Source organism: Glycine max, chromosome 13, assembly GCF_000004515.6.
Source record: "Glycine max cultivar Williams 82 chromosome 13, Glycine_max_v4.0, whole genome shotgun sequence".
NCBI classification, from domain to species: domain Eukaryota; kingdom Viridiplantae; phylum Streptophyta; class Magnoliopsida; order Fabales; family Fabaceae; genus Glycine; species Glycine max.
The window spans coordinates 28,859,150-28,879,514 of NC_038249.2; the positions used below are offsets into that span (position 1 = coordinate 28,859,150).

The window sequence follows — 20,365 nt, forward strand, 5'->3', positions numbered from 1 at the left end:
AAAATAAAGAGAATAGTAATAATAATAATGTTTGGCTTGCAGAGGGGGGAAAGTCAAGGATGGGAGGCAATAATCACGTTTGGTTCTGTATGTGCAGGTGGGTGTCAAACACTGCGTTTACCTTTCTAGGCTCTGTACAAGACAAGGAAAGCAGCCATTCGTCTAAACTATTTACTAAAAACTGCATAATGTTAAGGAGACCCCTAAGCAGTGAGGACAAATACAAAAATCCAGGCTTTATGTAGGTCCAGTACATTGAATTATATCTTTTTTTGATGTACCCCAATGAAATAAAACAAAAATTTTCATCAATTTTACAGGTATCATGAGAAGATAATAAGATGCTAAGCTAATCTAACAATATGGTGAGCATCATTTACATAATACAACCAACAAGTGAAGAAAGTCTAAGAAGTTTATGCAGAGATTTCTCAGGGATTAATGAGTGATAACTAATATAAGCTCCTAATCTCTGATTCACCAGCAGCAACTTCCAAGGCACCCACCCACATCAGCATGCATGAAACGGCATGCAGGATACAGTAGTGTTTTTACAGAGGATTGACAATCTGCATTAACAAATGAATAGTTTGTAAAGCGCAAGACAAAAAGTTAATGCCACAAAAATCATCAAAAACTGATTTTTCAAAACAGATATGTCAAGTAGAGTTCTAAGTTGTAACTTGGCAACTGTGCATCTAATTTCAAGCAAGCTATCTTGCAAAGGATCAAAATACTAAGAAATAAGAATATATCCTGAAACAGATGAAACATTCATCCCAGAAACACCAGTAATTTTGGCCTTCCATCTTATTAGCATTAACAGTTCACAAAATTATTTAGAAGCTTTGCTGGAGATTGCTGATGTAAATCCAATACTAGTTTGACCATCATGCCTTAAGGTGTATAAATAACACTCTGCCAACCAGTAAAATTAAAACAACAATTAGGCTTTGTTACAATTTTAGTCCCTTTAGTTGCAATTGCATAATCTAGCCAATCAAGCTTTTTAACCAATAAGTCTCTACTTTTAAAATTAAGCAAATTTAGGCTCACAACCAATTCTTTTAATTGGGTAACTAACAGTGTCTCTAGAAAGTGAAACTAAAGATTTTCCTATAGGGATAGGTTTACATCAAAACATGGCCTTACAAGTGTTTGTTTTCACATTTCAGCATTCATTTCCCACTTTCCAAGAAACTAAACGCAACAGGGAAAATTTGTTGGATCCACATTCAACAGAGGTTGAACAATTTTGCAAACACACTTGAATGTACTTAAAAGGAAGACACAAAGATAAACCCTAAATGCATGCTTTGCACAAATGATATAGTTTTGTTTGAGGAATCAAGAGAGGTAAACAATAAATTTGAGTGTTAGACACAGACATTGGAATCGAACTTCTTTTCCCGGAGAAGAAGCAATGATGGTATCCGGGGAATAAGCATCGGCTGAGTTCTCACTTGAGTAGGAATATGATTGAGTATATAAATTGCAATTTTAACAAGAAATAAGAGAAAAGTGACTTGGAGGTAAAAATTACAGATATCATACGAAAAGTTTCTATGATTAAGTATCTGGGATCAATAGTACAAAATGATAGGAAAATTAATGATGTCACACATTGGATGATAGAAATAAATTTTTAAAAAAATGGCACCAAGGGTTATTTGTGACTACAAAGTACTTACCAAGAGAAAAAAGTTAAAGTAACTAAGAGGGGTATGATATGATGGATGTAACACCACACAAGAAAAGACAGCATATCGAATGATTGTATACAAGGAGATATTGGTGTTACACTTATCAAGTAAAAGATAGCAAAAAATCAATTAAGTTAATTAGGACACGTGCAAATAAAACCATTGGAGGCACCGGTGAGGAGAATAGACCGCATGAATTTTAGCCATATGAAAAAAGGTATAAGGAGACTAAGATTACTAAAAGAGATCTCATAATAAATAGTATCCCTAAGAATTTGGTTTTTAACCCAACCCAATGGCATTGTATTCCTTGTGGCCAATTTCACCCAGTGAGATAAGGCTATTATTGTTGTTGAACAATTTTCCATAAGTCATTTATTTTTCTTCAAGCAAAAGAAAATTTCCAATGCATTTGTGATGGGATGCAATTCAGTCATTTTAAAAGTAGAGAAGTCTAAATGGGATATTACATACCTGCAAGGAGTTAATTATAAACCACTCCATGGATAAATTAACACCTACTGTTTGTGGAGTGACTTGACAATAATTTACTCCCAAAAAAATTGAGATCTGAAACTGATTTTCAAAAAATTGAAACCAGCAGAGTGATCAGAAAGAAAACAACTCAAGTCCAAGATAGTATGGTATGGTCACCAATTATAACAACATGCTGACAACCCACCTTGTCAAGCAAATCCACACCTTTCTTCCTGTACAACTCCAGTCAGCATTCCATCTGATTCAGTTCACAGTTAGCCATAACTATATCCATGTCTCTCTTTCCATAGAGTGAAACTGACATTATAATAACATAATGCACCTATTTATACAACCCGAGCCCATGTTCCACCACACATTGGGCAGCTATGTACCCAGCGGCTGATCCACCACATTTCCCGGTCATTCTGACTAGGAGAAGCAGTAGCATCTGGTGAAGTAAATGCTGAAGTCTGCCGCTGACATCTTACGCACTGCACCATAGAAGTAAACAAAATCACCAATAGAAGATGAATCATGCAGTAAAAAACACTAAGGGATCAAGTAGAAGAATACACACAAGTGTGTTTTACTAATTTAAAAGCATGAGCATTTGAATGATTTCATTAATTCATTTACAAAATTATGATTGACCTAGATGACACTGCTCCTATTCTAATGTCTCAGTCACCATCAATACTTCCATCAGTTGCCAAATCACAAATGTTATTCGATCTATTCTTCTGCATATCATTATCATCCTTATTTATAGACTCTAGATAGACTTGGTGGAGACCATTCCCTAGGATTATAATAAGCGTTGCAACTTCCTAGGCATTAATACACATGAACATTAAATGCATTTTAGCGTGGGATATATGAACCACATGCACTTCTTACAATAATGAATGCCAGATCTTCAAATTCACATAAAAATCAATAATCATTTTGAATTCCTTAATTGCATACAAGGATGTACAGAATGACAGAAAACAATATAAACAAATGAACAAGATTTCTTTTCCAACCTTGTACCAGACCCCTTCAAGGCCAGTTTTCCACGTTGCAGTAACAACATCTCTTCGAGAACCCATTATACCAAGATAACCTCCCAAGCCCACAGAAGTATTCAACCCAAAAGCTGCATCTCTTTCAGACATCCTGCGCTTCCTTGGCCATAAGCGATGAGTTCCATAGTAAACATCACAATGCTCCAATGAGCTAAAATCAAGTGGGTCAGAATTAACAAGTTTAGGTGTATCATTAGCACAATCCACATCCTCTGGATCAGACCAAGGTGCACCAAACATATTCCGCCTGTGCCACTCTTCTGCTGGAGGGTGGAGTTCTAGTTCGCGTAAAAGAAGACCAGCAGCATCTGCACCTCTGGGACGGGGCATATTCTGCAAATTAGTTTTTTTTTCACAGGGAGCATTCACCGAAAGGTTACACATCAAAAGAAAGAAAAACAGATCAAGATAACAAAGTTTAACTTCCAATGATCAACAGTACCTACATAATCTAACAAACTGGGCTGTATCACTAACTCAGTTATAAACTGTAGCTGTATAAAGGAACCCTCATGAAAAAAATGGTAACGGAGCCACTGTCGAGCCCTACTTAATAATTAACCTTTTTTTTATCAGCAAAGATAAAATATTATATATAAGACAGTACCAGGGGTACTGAAGGAGTACAATTGATGTCCAAGATTAGCAGAATTATGGTTTCCTAATACAGGTTTTAATACTAGAATTAGAAAACCATAAATCTAACCAGATTGTTATCTATAATCTACCCAAATCCTATGTAACAGAAAATAAGGAATTTAAAAGAAACAGAAAACCGTAAAGTTACCTGCATATGTGGACCAAGGGATGCTTCCACAACCTCTGGCTGTACACTATAGTTCCCATCAATATAATGCAGCCGAACCTGAATGTTGTTGCTCCCCACTTGAGAAACTGGCAAAGGGTGTTGCAGCCCAGCTGTTCGGCGACATAGATCCATAAGCATCATAAAAAGCACCTTGACCTGCATTGTACGTGCAATGAGAAAATTAAAATAACAGAGCCTACTTTGTAACTTGTAAGCTCCATAAGATAAAAAGGAATCAGCAAAACTTTCAAAATACATTATGTAGGACACAAATTACAGGGGGAAAAAAGGAGCCTTAAACAAGTTGCAACATTTATTAATGTATACCTCTTCAAACGTATATCCCTGGCCAGCATTCCCACTACCCAATCTTGAACGTCCAGAGGGTACTTCTTCAGCTCCTTTTGCCCCAGTTCGACCTGTCTGACCATCATCTGACTTAACCACAGCTGAAACTGGTTTTGCAATCTCCTCCACCTTGCCAGGAGCAGGAGTATTAGATTGAGGCTTTTGTATATTTGTATCAGATGTTCTATTAATATAGCGAGGAAGTTGTGTCCGTCGAAAGAAAAAGCAGAAGAGCAATAGTTGGCAAAGTCTGTGAAGGAAATGACAATCCCCAATAAGTCTAACTGCTGGTGTTCCAGGAAATGTTCCTGTATTAATGCTAATAGGCATAAATGTTGAAGGGCCACTGATGGGATTAGGAGTTGGATTGGACCCGCCATCAGTTGTGTTGCTAATTTTGGCAATAGCCCCTTGCACCCAGGTTTGCAACTGGGCGCTTCCCATAGAACTGCTGGTCCCATTTTGACCTCCTGAAAATATTGCTTTTATTTCAGTTTGATATGTAAATTGTAAAACAAATAATAAACATCAAGCTAGTGGTAAAAATGATTAAAGCTTTTCATGGTAGGATAGTTGATCATTTTCTATAACCATTTAAAGAGAAGCACCAAACCTATGCTTCCTGTTAGAATATATAAAAATATCCTATGCTATCCAGATTGTTTCTTTAGAATAATTTAGAGTGCATTAGATTATTTCATAATAGTTTCCACACTTCCTTATATTTCATAATTAGTGTTTTTGTCTTCTTTATCACCTCAGATCACATTAATACACTACAAATAGTTTATATTCTCTTATTTTCCTCCCTCAATACCAAAATCCCCATATTTCAACAATTCTAAAGTAATCCATAATTACACCAGATTGAAATAACTTAAAATATATATATATATATATATATATATATATATATATATGGATCTATACATATTTTTTCGGTCAGAGCACTTTGGGCATTCCAAGATTCCAAAGGGTCAAGCAAAAACCAACCCCCGAGGTTACCTAGAAGTTCTTTTTTCCACTCTCCATAAAAAGTTACTCAACAAGCATATGAATGCCACAGGATATCCATATGGAGATATTATTTGATAAAGTAAACTATATATAAGAAAAAATAATTGGTAGAAAATGTGAAAAATATACGATGATATCCTTTTTTATATCTAAGAATATTTTAAGGTTTAGATGTTCTCTTAGGATTTATTCTTCTTTTATATTTTTTTATATATTTCCTTATTTAATTAGGATCTCTGTAATTAAGGGCATATCGTATCATGTAAATAAGAATAGTATCTCCTATATTTATTTGTATTTATTACATTAAGTCTATATAAAATGGACTTTGTTTTGTAGTTCAGACACACGGTTTCAACATCTCTAGCATTTGTTTTTCTCTCTTTAAACAATTATCATAAAAAAGGTTATATTAATATGTTGATCATTATACCGCTTGTGAATTTTTAAACAGGTCATTTTGTCGGAAATAGGAGCATTTAATAACTATTACTCTTTCAAATATGTGTTTTCCTAAGATTAATGTATCTTAGGAAATAGAGATATATTAATTGTTCTCTTGAAAATAGTAATTATTTATTATCCTTGTTATCATTATTGTTATAAATAAATAGATCACCTTGCTGAGTGGTATACTCACTGAAGCCAATTCAGAAAATAAAATCTTTGTTTCTATCTTTTTACAAGTTAGAAGATTATTGGTCCCTATAGTTTAAAAACATTTCAACAAGAGGATTGACTGAACATCAAGAAAAAAAAATGAACCTGTGAGATTATCTTCTATTCTCCTATTTATTATTAGATAGCAATTAGGGATTTAGTCCTTATTACTCATTATTAGATTCTATGTTCTTATTATAAATAAAGACTCAGTGTGGTCATCCAAGACATACAACACATTACAGTAAACCCTTTCAACAGAACCTACAGGAACCCATTCATAGCTTTTAAATTATAGGCACCAATTTAAAAATTCATATAGACTAAGGGATATGCAGATCAATTTAAACACCAAAAATTGACATTTGATCAGTGCACATTGACCTTGACTTGTTGCGGGTGTTGCTGAACTTTGGGTAGGACTAGCAACCATATTGCGGTTGCTCCCAGAGCCTGCAGTCACAGCATGACTTGCCAATGTGCGACAGAAACTAGCATAACGGCGCAATCGAGTAATAAAATGTGAAGCCAAATCAAGAACTGAATCCACATAAGCCTGCAAACATTGAAACAATTAAGAAACAGGAATTTATAGAAATAAATACAATCAAATGTATAAAAACACCAAAGAATAACACATGAAAGAAGCAAGCCAAAGAAAAACCTCTAAGAGCATCTCCACTGGGGGTGCTTACATGAGTTGCTTAACTTTAAGCAACCTTGCTTAAGTTTTTTTTCCCACTGGAGCATATGGCGTGGAGTTGCTTAACAACATTATACCATAAATAACATTTTCAAGCATCGTAGGACCCATAAAATTAATTTAAACACTCACTTTAGCAATCTTAGCATTGGAGTAAATTTTTGTTTACAATGCTTAAATCTATAGGAAGTTATAAGTCCCACAAAATTATGATAAGCAACTATGCATTGTAAATGCTCTAAGGGGTTTAATAATATATAGACAAGTACAAATAGGTTGACAAGCATCTTTATCTACAAAAATTATATGCAAGTATCTCTGCTTGTGTGTAACTGTAAGAACATAATGGTACAAATAACGATTGCACGAGTAACTAATAGCATGCTATGGCGGCTTGTGCTGCAACAGAAGTGGCACTGGGTCAACATTTTGTGGGGAAGCAATAGCAGCTTGGTTCGTGAGCAGATATCAGACAATTTGCACTATTGCAGACATCACAGCTGCTATGGTTAACAGACAATTAAATCCATGTTTAGCCACTCTTTTTAATTACTCATCAGATTTATGGGGTAAATTTTAAAAGGGTTAAACATATTTTTGGCCCCCATAAATATGGAAAAGTTCATTTTTAGTCCTTCCTTTTAAAAACATTATTTTTCGTCCCACAACTTTTAAAAAATGTCACAATAAACCCATCACTAACTCTGTCAGTTGGAGTTGACGGTGATTCAATTTTTGGTGATCAAAAGCTGTCACATACTGTGAAATATGGACTAAAAAGTGTGGAGTGTGGATTATAAAATGTGGTGGTTTTTTATTGCCACGAAAATCATAACACCACACCATTTTGCTCTTCCTTGTCCTCAACTCCATCAATTTCACCTCCCACCACACCAGCAACCAACAAGCCACCCCATCAAAATGCCCACTGGATCACAGAGTCATGGATCCACTCATCACAGAAGCTTCTATAGAGGACCGCAGACAAAATTGGCAGACGAAGATTTGAGAAGGCAGCTGAGGACTGCTATGTAGTGGAGTGGATCTGGAAGCTACATGTAGAGATGGATCAAGACAATTTCTTGATGCGAGTGAGGCTGTCGGCAGCGAAGTTGGGTTCGGGAAGATTTCTTCCATTGAAAAATGGAGGACGAAAAGTCGACATTTTTAAAAGGAGGGACTAAAATCAAACTTTTTCATTTTTGTAAGGACCAAAAAGATGTTTAACCCTGTCTGAAATTTCACAAGTTTTCCCACATCAAAATGAAAATAAAATTCACCACCCTTCATTCTTCAAAGAGTGATGCACATAGTTACTGCTTTCTTCCTTTGTACCAACCATCTCCACCAGGCAATGCATTTTCTGGCAAAGCCCTTGCTTTTCCAACAGCATAACATTTTCTAGCATCACATAACCTATGTTGAATATGCTCCCTCTTCTAGATAGAGTTTAATATTTCATACTCCCAGAAAGGCCTGCCCCTTTTTGCTGCAGCTCTTTCCATGTTTCAATCTGATGGGCCCCGTAATGGGCCTCCCATAAAAGTGTATTGTAGAACAGAGAAGAGGAGAATGTCACCTACGGGGAGGATTCTGTTATGCAGAATCATAACAAATATGACACCTAGCAGCAGGAGAGAGAAAAGAGACATACGGGAATCAGAGGAGATGGGCAAGAATATGAGAGGGGAGGGGGGTACGAGGGAGGGTAGGCAATCTCTTGGGAATTGTTGGGTGGCCGTTACCACAGGGCAGAGTTTTCTTCTTTGAATTTCCCTTTCAATTCTATAGTAAATTTCAGTTGCTATCACCATTCTTTTTGTTTGCTGTGAGACACATCCTCTGTTCTGATCCTTTTTGCTGGTGATAATTTAATTTCAACCCCTCTTTGGTGCTACCATGGCATCATAATCATATCAGTCACAATTAACCCAACAGAGCACCTCCTTGGTCTCAGCCTCAGCTTCAGTCACTTTCCGTGGTTAATGACTTGTTAATTATGCCACATATTGATGGTGATTGTATGTCTAGAAAATATTTTTATTATCAATGATGACATGCCAGTAATTTTGTGCTTTTAAAAAAACAAAACCGGTCATGTGTGTGTGTGTGTGTATGGTGCATGCTGCATATTTCATTATCTTGGTATAGCAGCCATCCCCTACAGCAATTTTAGGGTCAGAGATTCAGTACCACTATCCACAAATGACAACTGTGCTATGACAAAAGACCAAACATAACAAAGATGAGTCGTATGCAGAAAGACAAGCAGATAACCACAACAAAATTATTATATATTCTGATTAAGAAAAATTAGGTAATCAAGTTTCAAAATGTAACCAAAGCATACCTGAATACTGGGAATTAGTGCAGGTTCAACAGCCATTGATTCAGGGTCAATGCTGGATAACGTTTCACCTGATGCTTGCCATAGCTCAGGAACTAAAGCTGAAGAATTTATCAATGCAGACTCAATTCCTTTCCCAAGCATATCCAATAACAACCTAGCTTGCATATCCAGAACCATCGCCCTCACCTCTTGGGCATTTGATCCTTCCAGTAACCTACACTTTATCCTGTCTAGACTCTGCAATCATTTAGAGCCAAGTCCATTTAGCCAACAAATTAGCAACACAAACACGATCACATCCCAATCAGAAAATACAAATAAACAGAAAAAGTCAAGAAACAAATAGAAGTCCATATTGTTTAATTATAAAAAATAGTATTAATTATCCTATCTGAAAGACACGGTAAAAGAGTGGCTGGTGCAAATTTGGTTGAAAAGTAATCCTTAGCAGATATTAAGGAAGCTTAAAAATCATATTCAGACTGAAATCCACATGAACAATCAAAATTTCAAATTTATAGGAGTGAAGCAACCTCACATCAAATATTAACTATGAAAACGAAAATTTCAACACCAAACTGAGCATTTTTTCATCCACAAGACCACAAGTTATTGAGTATAATCAATGATGTAGAGGCTATGCCAAATAGTAAAAGTCTAAGTTTCAACATGAAATACAAAATTGTCAATAGCAAGCATTTGCTGCTGGGTCCAAATTCCATTTTATGATATATCCATGAAACATTCCACCCACAGTTAATATGGAACAATTTACTCTCAGTTAACCGAAAAAGTTGAAGAGGAAATTGAAGTAAACTATAAAAGCCAATGACAAAATTCTGAAAAGGTGATGGTTCAACAGTAACATACAGGACCATACTGTTGCCTGTGCTGAACAGAAGGGAGAGAATGGAAATCCGCATCCAAAACTGCGATAACACTATTGAGTGAAACTGAAACCAGGAAAAAAAATGTCACTAGTTAATAGATAGAAGTCACAGAACCAACACCACAGTATATTGCACAGATGCTTTCTAACAGTACAAATATGAAATAGGAAATCATATTCTCCATTCTCTGGCACAAACTTGAACATAAACAAAAATAGCCAAAGGAATTGACAATAAGAACTGCCTTACCAATACCATCCTCAGCAGCACTCTGTGTGCAGCCCACAGCATCCCACCAATCAACACTAACTAAAAGGCTCCACCAAAACCTGTTTTCCTAACAGATGTTAGCACCAGGCAAGCCATGTAATGTAAATCATTGACAAAGAAACAAATCACAACTTCCATTACCAGACAAAGTAGACAAATAATTGAAGCAGCTGCAAATTTATAAGGATATCAAGAAACAGTTAATATATGACTTACTAGAAAGGATTAAAGAAATCACCTTTCAGCAATGGCACGCTCCCAAGTTGATGAATTGGCCTTTGCTTGACTAATGGGAATAGAAGGAGGAAGAACCCGAATTATTCTCAATATTGTACAATTTTTGCTAGAGTCATGCCAAACAGAAGCCGAACAGCAGCTTGTTGAAGAAAAAGCGGGAGCAGCAATTGCAGATCCAACATTAATCTGATAGTTGTCTACAGGTGTAAAATTTGGACCTGAAAATACATGGACACCACCTCGAAGAAAAGCAATGGCAATTTCACCACCATGAGCAGAGTAAACAACTCGAGCAAGTGCCCTGACATCACTTGGAAGATCAAATGGATCAAAATTGACCCTTTTTGATTTATCAGAAACAGACTCAGATACCTTTTGCACATCAGAAGACATTCCAATTGCAGGTGACTGATGGTTCTTGAAATCATTTGTTGGAGGTATGCTCAGGTCTACTTTGGACTGCCAAACAGTTTGCATAGGCGGTTGTCCACCCATACTAGAAGTAGGGTTTCCAAATATAGGATGGAGAACCACATGCTGTAAAGATGATTCCCAGCGTTGCACTCTCCACCCTGTAATTGATGGGCCCTCATCTGGATCATAAGGGGACATATACTGTCCTGTACATGTAAAATCAGCTATACATCAATTTTTTAGTTCAATTATCTGGGCACATGAAACCTATTGGTGTAAAATCCTGATAAACTAGCATCACAGCCAGTATTGTCACAACCTAGAGGACTAAGAAGGCAAGATAGGTACAGGGTGCTTCTATTATAGTGGATCTTAAAGTATGCCCAAGGATGAATTGTGAAACATTGGAAGCATGACTATAAGGAGGAGGGAACTTGATAATGCTTTATCCAGTCCATTATCAGTCATTTGATATAAGATATTTTTCTTGTAAATTGTGGATTCTTATTTTGTTTCACACCAGATTAATTATTCTTTAAATGGCAACATATGGCTTTAAAGTTTAACCACAGTATAAGGATATTTAAATGGGTTTCACTTACAAATCCCCGATTCTTAGCAGATTTGGTCAACTCAACTGTAACCTTTAAAACACATATAGAGTAAAGATTTGCACTTGTGTTGTGGCGATGGGGGAATGTGGGAACAAAGACAGCAGCTAGACAGACTGCTGAAGACTAATTGAGAAAGACATTTTGATGAAGGGCAACCGTATTCCAAAAGATATACAGTAGAAGTGTAAGACATTCAACACATTAATAACAAATAATGATTTAAATTGAATAGTATAATGGAGCAGAACCATAAATAGTAAAAGAAATGAAAGAATATCAGAAGTTTCTGTGGAGAAAATATTAAGTCCCATGTTTCTCACAATTGTTTTACCTTTAATCTATATAAACAAAAATAAACACAATAGAGCTTCACAAATTTTAAATGAACTTCATCAGGACTCAGTAATAAAAACATGTACAATCATGTTGGATTAAAATTACAATGATAAAGATAAGAGGGGGGGCTGAAGGGAAGGAGACAAAATGAGATGGAAAACGAATAAAAATGGACGAATAAATTCATTATCAATGAAGCCACACCTTAGCACTGAGCAATTTGAAAACTTATTTGAGGGGAAAAAAATAGTCAGAATCAGCTTCATACCCTCAACTATCACAACAGCTATCACTGAACCCGCACGAGTTGGATCAAAGGCCACTGCTGTTACACCAGAACCCCATGTAGTGGTTGCTGCAGATTGAGCTGCAGCTTCAGGACTCACATATGCTGAAAAATTCGAAACTGGTGAGCAATATAGAGGTACAGCATCAACAAGGTTTTGGTCTGTCTGTTTTCTCCCTTGCTTTGCTTCAGATAATAGATAATCTTGCCAACTAAATAAATATGCAGCTAAAGCCGCAAAACCATCCCAGTTGGGAGGGCTAAGAGGTGGGACACCACAAGTGGTACTTGTCTTTGGAGTTACCTGGAAACCATTTCCAGGCCCAGGTGCAACCTCCCAAACGACAATGGTGGACGGATTAACAATTGGTACACCTGCTACATGCATGGCACCACTGTCTGTTATGATAGCATCACCGGCCATAATGCCACTTGGCCCACAACCCAAAAGTCCTTTACTAGTGCAAAACCACTTCGGTGTTGTGCCATTCTGAGTAGGAGGCCACTGGGACCAGTGAAGTTGAACTGAACCCGATGAGAACACAGAACAGACACAAAGAAAATTGGGCCATCTAGCTGAAAAAATAAACAATTGCATGCATCAGCTGCACAAGCACAGTACTATTAAATACATATATTTGACGATAATTTAAAAATTAAATATAAGGAATGAACAAATATGCGATCAAATAGAGGTAATGTCAGGTGCCATCATAGCATTGACCATCATTTATCACAGTATAAAACTTGCCCAAGTATCAACCAATCACTAAGATGGTTGACTATCATAATTAAAACAAAAAGTGCCAATGAGCTTGTAACTCCAAATGACACCAACTCAATTATTCAGGACTTAGGAAAGACTCGAGTGTTGTGAAGATGCCAGAGGTTTGGTCATCCAAAAGACACCCAGACCCCTACCCTACGAGAAAATGAAAATATTGCCCAACAAAGTTTATATGAATTTCAGATAATCATTTCATCTAGCATGGTTTGCCTCCATAAAGAAATTTTATTCCCAAAATGGCAAAATCACAAGCAATATTAAAAACAACACCAACACAAAAAGTGAGGGAAACGGCAAGTAAAAAAATTTAGATGATGGGTTCTCATGGTTTGTCACTAAAACAATGAAAAATTATTGGCATAAGAGCAAAAACAATATAAAAGTGGTACTTCTTGACATACATATTACCACTAGCAACTAGCAAAATTGTTGTGGAACAAAAAGAAAAAGAAAAAAAACACAATCAATTAGACACAATGAGCTTGTAGCTCAATAGGACAACTATCCCCCTACTCATGTGCTTGCACTCAGTGTATCCAAGATAAAAAAGGGGAGGGGGGGGGAAGGGGCAGAAAAGTATGAAAATAGAATAATTGACCTGAAGTTTGAGATTGCTGCGAAAGATACTTTTCCTCAAATGTCAACTTTGAATTGGCAGGAGCACTTGATTTGGATGAAAGCCACCTATACTATTAATTCAGAAAGCAATTGACTTCGATTAAAAATGAAGTAACCAATAGTACATGGAATAGACTTGGTTCTAACAGTCTGTAAACCAATGCTTGAGTTCTTTTTGCAGATAAATGGATCCATGTTATAATTTGAAACTATGGTCTATCTTACTGAAAAATAATAAGATACAAATCCTGAACTATTTGCTCAGAGGTTCAATCATTGAAAGGCCATGTTTGAAAATAACCAAACCAGGAGAGAGAGAGAGAGAGAGAGAGAGAGAGAGAATCCCTATCCCTTACATAATCACATAAATTTGAGGACAAAATTAGACGAATAAAATGTTTACTAGACTTTATCAAAAGAAATGTACAAAGAATTTGAACATATGAGTAGAAGACTAGCAAACATTATACCGGAGACACCCCTGATAGCCACTTTGTAACAACTGCAATATCTTGCCGCCACTCATGCTCACGCTGCCAACAGCTAGTATCATGGACAAGATTAGCTGGCCCCTGAATGGACAAACCAATATGTGAGGAACAAATACACAACACAAGCAAATATGTGCAATAGAGAAAACATGAAAGGGTAGAGGTGGGCAAATGATGGATCAAATGTACTAAACTAAAATATATGCTAAAATAGGATTTTTAACACCTCCAAAGTGAGAAAATGCATAAAGTAAGAAAGTAAAAGTGTATCCACCATTGATTTTAATTAAAGTATCACATAAACTTGACCCACTATAAATCAAGGGTGGATGCGCCCTAACTTTCTCGCTTTACACGCTTTCTCACTTTAGAGGAGTCAAATCCCCAAGAATATATGATAGTCACACATTTAGAAGCTCTAGGAACTAGATTGATAAATCACACTTACTTGAGGAGGTTGAGTCCAAATAGTTACCCTCCCATGGAAATTTGCAATCAGTAATGCACGGGGACAAGAGGACGGGGACCATTCAATAAACTGGACAGAATCACGAGGAGAATCTGCAGAAGATATGAATACAATTAATTAAGCTTCCTAAAGTAAAAAGAAACTCAGATGGTAAAAAAGAAAGCTCAGAATGAAAAAAGAAATGAGAAATAACATCCAAATGGCACTCAATCAATGGACAGTCCGCCAAATAATGTCAAAGAATATGTTGTCATATTTGAGGATATGCTGCTCCTAAAATCATTTGGAGTTTGATCCAAAGTCCAAACTCTGCTATCTGAATTAGATGTCAGTCACTCAGCTCCTCAAGTCTTCTAGGACAATCTGAGCATCATGGCCCAGGCTTAGACTCCTGTTTTGAATGCTCAGGCCAAACACATGGAACTTGATCTACTTTTATTCAAGAGAAGGTCCTAAGCAAGCAGCTTAGTTGTTAATGTTTCCATGCCTTTATATCCAAGCTCATTGAGGGTGATTCCTCTGCATCACAACCCTCTTGAGCTTGCAAGGGGGTATTAGCGTAAAACAGAGTAGCTTATCTCCTAACAGCTGTTGGTTAGTAAAGTTAGATAAAGCGAGCTGATAGCCACAGCTAGCTGATGTGTCAGCTAACCTAGACTTGTATTTGGGGCAGCTATAAATAGCTGCACCTGCTCGCTTGTAATAATTGAATTCACCTATATGAAAATCACTCTTTCCCTGGACTATACAAAACATGCATGATAGGGTAACTACTAATGTGAGAACTCTATGAAGCAAAACTAAGAACTTCCCTTACTTGATACCATCAAGACTCAGCCAGCCCTAAGTCCTTACTTGTTTAATCTAGTCAAGGATGTGCTTACCAGGGACACACAAAAGACTATCCCTAATTGCATGATTTTTGCAAATCATATAGTTTTGACTGAAGAATCAAGAGAAGCAGTCAACTTTAAACTTGAGCTTTGGAGAGAGACATTGAAAACAAAGGATTTTTGCTTATTAGGAATAAGAGAGAATATATGCATTGCAATTTTAGCAAGACACAAGAGGAATATGACTTGGAAATAAAAATAGGAGAACATGTTATACCATAGGAATCTAAGTTTAAATATATGGGATCAACACTACATCGCAATGGGGAAATTAATGAGAATGTCACACACAAGATACAAGGCATTGAAGGTTATTCATTAGTCATTGCAAAGTACCTACAAAACTCAAAGACAATTTTATCGTACTAATACATGTCTGAATATAGACGGTGTCTAGCTTCCAAAAGGAAAACTCATTTTGCACGGTGCGAAAGTCACACAGAATGTCAAATATATTAATTTTAAATTAGATGCTTGAGATTTCTTTTTTTCTTTCTTCATTCATCTTTACCGATTTACCCTCACCCCTTATCTCTTTTTCTTATCTCCTTTATCTTCGCTGCCGCCGCCTACGACGGCACTCCTCCTTATTCAACCCCCACATCCTCGTTGCTCCCAAACACCAAATCCCTGTTCCCTCACCAACACAACCATACCCCACAACATAAAACAGAGATTGTAACAAAAAAATCACAAATTTGAATCCGACCACAAAAATCAAAGAGATCTAGAAATCCGCAGATCTAAATTTTCTCTAACATCAATGGCGACCATGGTGACGGTTCTCCATTTTGATTCTATATCCGAAATTGTTGGTACTTGATTATTGAGAAAATGTGCGTTGTGAATGAAACAAGCTCATGATTCTTTGTATTTAAGTTTCAACATACCCCCATGCAATTCTTTTATCTGGGTTTAAACATACTCACTTGCGATTTTTTTATCTGGGTTTCAACATACTCATGCAATTTTTGTTTGTGGTCGATGTTAATCGTCGGAGAGGAGGGAAGAACAAAATTTGGGGAAAAAAGAGGAAAAACGAAAAAAGAAGTAAAATAGTGAAGATAAACAGTGGAAGAGACCCTTCTTGGTGACATCAGCAACGCACTGCAGGTTTAGGCTTAGGGTAAGGGGCAAACTGGGAAAGAAAATATAAAAAAAATAAAAAATAAAAAAAGGAAAAAATAGACTCTCACACAGTGCGAAACAAGTTTTAGTTCCACACGCTAGACACCGTCCTGGATATATTATATGATCATGATGTTCATAAAGTTTATACAGATCAAGGATTTCCGCTGGTTTAATTTAATTTATTTATGTGCTGCAAGATTTGATAATTAAAAGATTTCTTATTTAGGTAAAAGTGGAGTCCAAACTCCAACTGCGTAAGTGCATAACCCAAAATCAAAATATTGTTACTATTAGTTGATGCCAGATTATACTGTTGAATAGCCTAGCATAGTATAAGCTTTATGCAAGGAATGCAAGAGAGCTAAAAAATACCAATCTAAAACTTCACAATTATTCAGGCAGCTTTGGAATTAGATGCAGCAAAAATGAAGCATTTGAGGTCACAAAATGAAGCAATGACATCAAAGTACCTGCTATGACATTGAACACTGCACATTCAGTCGGCCTCTCTGGGATCACAATATGTATAGGGATCCAAAATGGTGGATTAGCAGTTGAACTATGGAGAAAAGAAAAACACTAATAAGCATTAGAAATTGGCAATAAAACCAAACACGCTAGTGCCAGCAAACCAGTGAAATGAGCAATAGATACATGAATGAGCAAGACAAGACAGCATTCGTTCCTGTTTGTAAAAATAAAGTTGTGTTTGAACTTCAAACAAATGTAAAGGATTATTTAATAAATGATGTGGGCTTCAACCAAAATTAAGTTAAGCTAAATTAGAACTTGAATAAGCCAGTTTGCATTTCACAGTACATTCAATTCAGGTCATTTAAACAAAAATGTCTCTTTAGGGCTTGTTTTCTTCTACTACATATTTAACCTCATTAAAAGCTATGGTTTATGAAGCCCATTATTTATTGTCATTTTATTTTGGTAACATAGTGTTAGAACTTTAGTATTTTTATTGCATTTGGAGTCTTCATGAAAGAGTGTTAGTGAGCAGGATTTGTTCTAGTCATCCATTGCCAAATTTGTCAGGCAACAAATAAGAAAAGTGGCTAAGCACAGAAAAGATATTATGTTAGCCAATTAATGAAACATGTTCAAACCTCAAAGACACTGTTAAATATGTTAAAAGATATATCCACAATATCTCTGGTCAGTACTTCATTTAGGTCTTCACAATCAACATAGAAAAAATGTAGATTAGAAAGTTTGAGATGTTCATCAACTAAACTATGTGCATTTGAAAGAGTTTTTTTTTTTTATCAGCTTATTTGGGCTTATCTTACTCTTGACAGAAGTACTTGTGTAAGTGTTTGGGAGAGCTTATGAAAATAGTTTATGATATGTTTACTGTTTACATGTTGTTTCAGCTTAGTTCAATAAGCTCTCCATAATAAGCTTATGAAAACAGCTTACAAATTGTATGAAAGCAGTTTAATCATATCTACTATTTGATTATAAAAACAATTTATGATAAGTACTTATTAATAAGTACATAACTAAGCTATTTACCCAAACACACTCCAAAGTCTAGTTGATTTTATCAATAACGTATCATGCAATGGATCTTCACAATCTTATAAACTCCAACAATTCTTCTGGTTGTGTTTTACTACAATTATCATATATACAAACAGAAAGTTTTGTTCTTAATTAAACATATAGAACAGTCAAAGATTTGAAAACATGTCCAAATGTATTAAAAAAAACCTTGGAATTCTGGCACACGTTTCTGCTGCACAAGCTATAGCATTCAGTTTTCCGCACCACGAAACAGCACTGCAGAAAAAACAAACAAGATTAAAAAAAATGTGAGAAATCCATAGTACCAAAATTATTGTGCCATAAAAGACCTACAATAGTACACAAACATGAATTGCAAGACCAAAAAAAAGCATGTCAGAATCTAAATTTTACACTGAAAAACTCGTACACTCTGAACCATGCAAAGTCAGTCTACGTTCTTTTAGGAATTGTTGCCACATATTATGCCCATGATCAGCATAAGGATGAAAATAATCATCATAAGGGATGACTACAAGCTACATCAGCAACCGAGCATTTTTTTGTTCTCCCAAATTTGAATACACAAAAAGAAAGCACTTCATTTCATGAACTATGTTTGGAAAAACTTCTCCATAATCACATATAAGAGGAAAATTTTCTACGGTGAACTAAAATCAACTTATGCACGTAACTTTTATAAATCCTCTCGTCTAACTTCTCAGAAAATTGAAGTGCAATAAGTTGATTTTAGCTTATAAGAGGAACTAAATTCATTCATTTCTACCTCATGGAGAAGTTTATCCGATCAAAGTCAAGCACTAACTATCACACTAAGAAAACAAGCTTCCAATTCATAACACTCCCCTCTCCCCCACCCCCAAAAAAAAATGCATCAACAAAATCATTAATTTGAGCTATAGAAACAGTTCAATTTTCAAAGCACTGACCTAAAATTGCGACAAAGTTCAGGCACACTCATCTTGTGCAGCAAATTGGACCTAGGCTGCTTGAGCCTGATGGAGAAAACGGTGGCGGGGTTGACAGGATCTTCCTCCATCGGGACAGGCGGAGGCGGCGGCTTTTCCTCCTCTCCGACCTCCTGCTCTTCGGAGGCAGCGGCGACGACAACGACAGCGGTGGCGGAATCGGTTTTGTCGGAGCTCTTGGGAGTGTCTTGGGGTTGGGGCAGAGACGGAGAGACAGGCTCGGCCTCCGGGTCCTTTGTCCCACCAATTTGATTCATTCCCAATTGCCCTAAATTTTATATAAGAAAGAGAAAGTGAGAGAAAAAATGGGGTTAGTGGTGGAAAGTCGCAATTGAAGGCGACAGATACCACTGTTGGAAATGTAGAGAGAGAGTGGGGTTAGTGTTGTGTGTGTGAATGGAAAAAGGGGAGGAACAGAGGGAAGGGGTTTTCAATTGTTTAATAAAGGGGGATTGTGATTTCTGGGGTTAGGGTTTTTCGTGCTGGGCATGTGGTGGACAAACCAAACAAAGACACCGGTGATTCTCCAGAATACTTTTTGTTTTTCTTTTGTTGTTTTCTTAAGAGTTAAGCTGTTTTTAAAGGCTTTTGGGATTTCAACTTTTATGCCTTTTCTTTTTCTCTTTTTTTTACCTTTTTTCAGTTGTTGGTCGCGGATGTCTTGTGTTTGTGTTGTGACCCTGAACGTTTGAATGGGGAAGTCTTGTGATGTTGTGTTGTGTAACACTCAATTACCTGAACAAGGAAAAATCCAGAAATGATAACGATTTGGATTGAGAATAGAGGGATTTTTGTTATTTTTTTATTTTTTGGCCTTTTTTAAAATTGGAAAAGGATCCAATGGGGTAATTTTTTTAAAAAAAAAAAAAACAGGTGTTTAGTTATTATATTTGGGTGGATTTTTCGGTGCACCAATTGAAGATGTGATTTATGGTGGACTAACAATTTACGGTGGAGGGTGTTAGAGGAAATTGGATAGCAAATACTGAATTTAGAGCCATTATCAAAGCTAGCAAATACATGTTATTTTTTTGTTAAAACTTTGAGATAAGCTTAGTTAGGAGACAAGTTAATTTCCGCTCATCTATTAGCAAGGACGACGCAATTTAATGTTAGTCACCAAGATTATGATTACATATCATCTTGTATTGAAGATGTCATTATTAATGAAATGAGTTGAGATGTTACTTTAAAAAAAAAAACAACTTTAATCGTTACCATCATAAGTTATATTTTTTTTCAAATGTTGGCAACAATAGTGCATTGTTTACAGTAAAGGTGACGGAGAA

At 36.2% G+C, this 20,365-nt stretch overlaps 1 protein-coding gene across 2 annotated transcripts; it reads right to left on the bottom strand.

The window, feature by feature from the left end:
- Window positions 1-255: 255 nt before the first annotated feature.
- Window positions 256-19,694, bottom strand: LOC100793949 (mediator of RNA polymerase II transcription subunit 16). 2 transcript variants are annotated; one of them, XM_006594260.3, is made up of 19 exons: window positions 19,038-19,677; window positions 18,295-18,363; window positions 17,043-17,131; window positions 14,528-14,640; window positions 14,059-14,160; window positions 13,569-13,659; window positions 12,166-12,759; window positions 10,535-11,153; window positions 10,276-10,355; window positions 10,007-10,089; window positions 9,137-9,373; window positions 6,468-6,639; window positions 4,386-4,876; window positions 4,038-4,214; window positions 3,209-3,583; window positions 2,524-2,674; window positions 2,386-2,439; window positions 2,178-2,279; window positions 256-569 (listed from the first exon to the last, which is right to left on the bottom strand). In XM_006594260.3, the coding sequence occupies exons 1-16, from the start codon at window positions 19,331-19,333 to the stop codon at window positions 2,528-2,530; spliced, it is 3,735 nt and encodes a 1,244-aa protein (XP_006594323.1). In that variant the 5' UTR covers window positions 19,334-19,677; the 3' UTR covers window positions 256-569; window positions 2,178-2,279; window positions 2,386-2,439; window positions 2,524-2,527. The 2 variants fall into 2 exon arrangements, with proteins under 2 accessions (XP_006594323.1, XP_014621125.1); XM_014765639.2 differs by lacking the exons at window positions 256-569; window positions 2,178-2,279; window positions 2,386-2,439; window positions 2,524-2,674 and having other exon boundaries at window positions 3,209-3,566; window positions 19,038-19,694.
- Window positions 19,695-20,365: the final 671 nt, after the last annotated feature.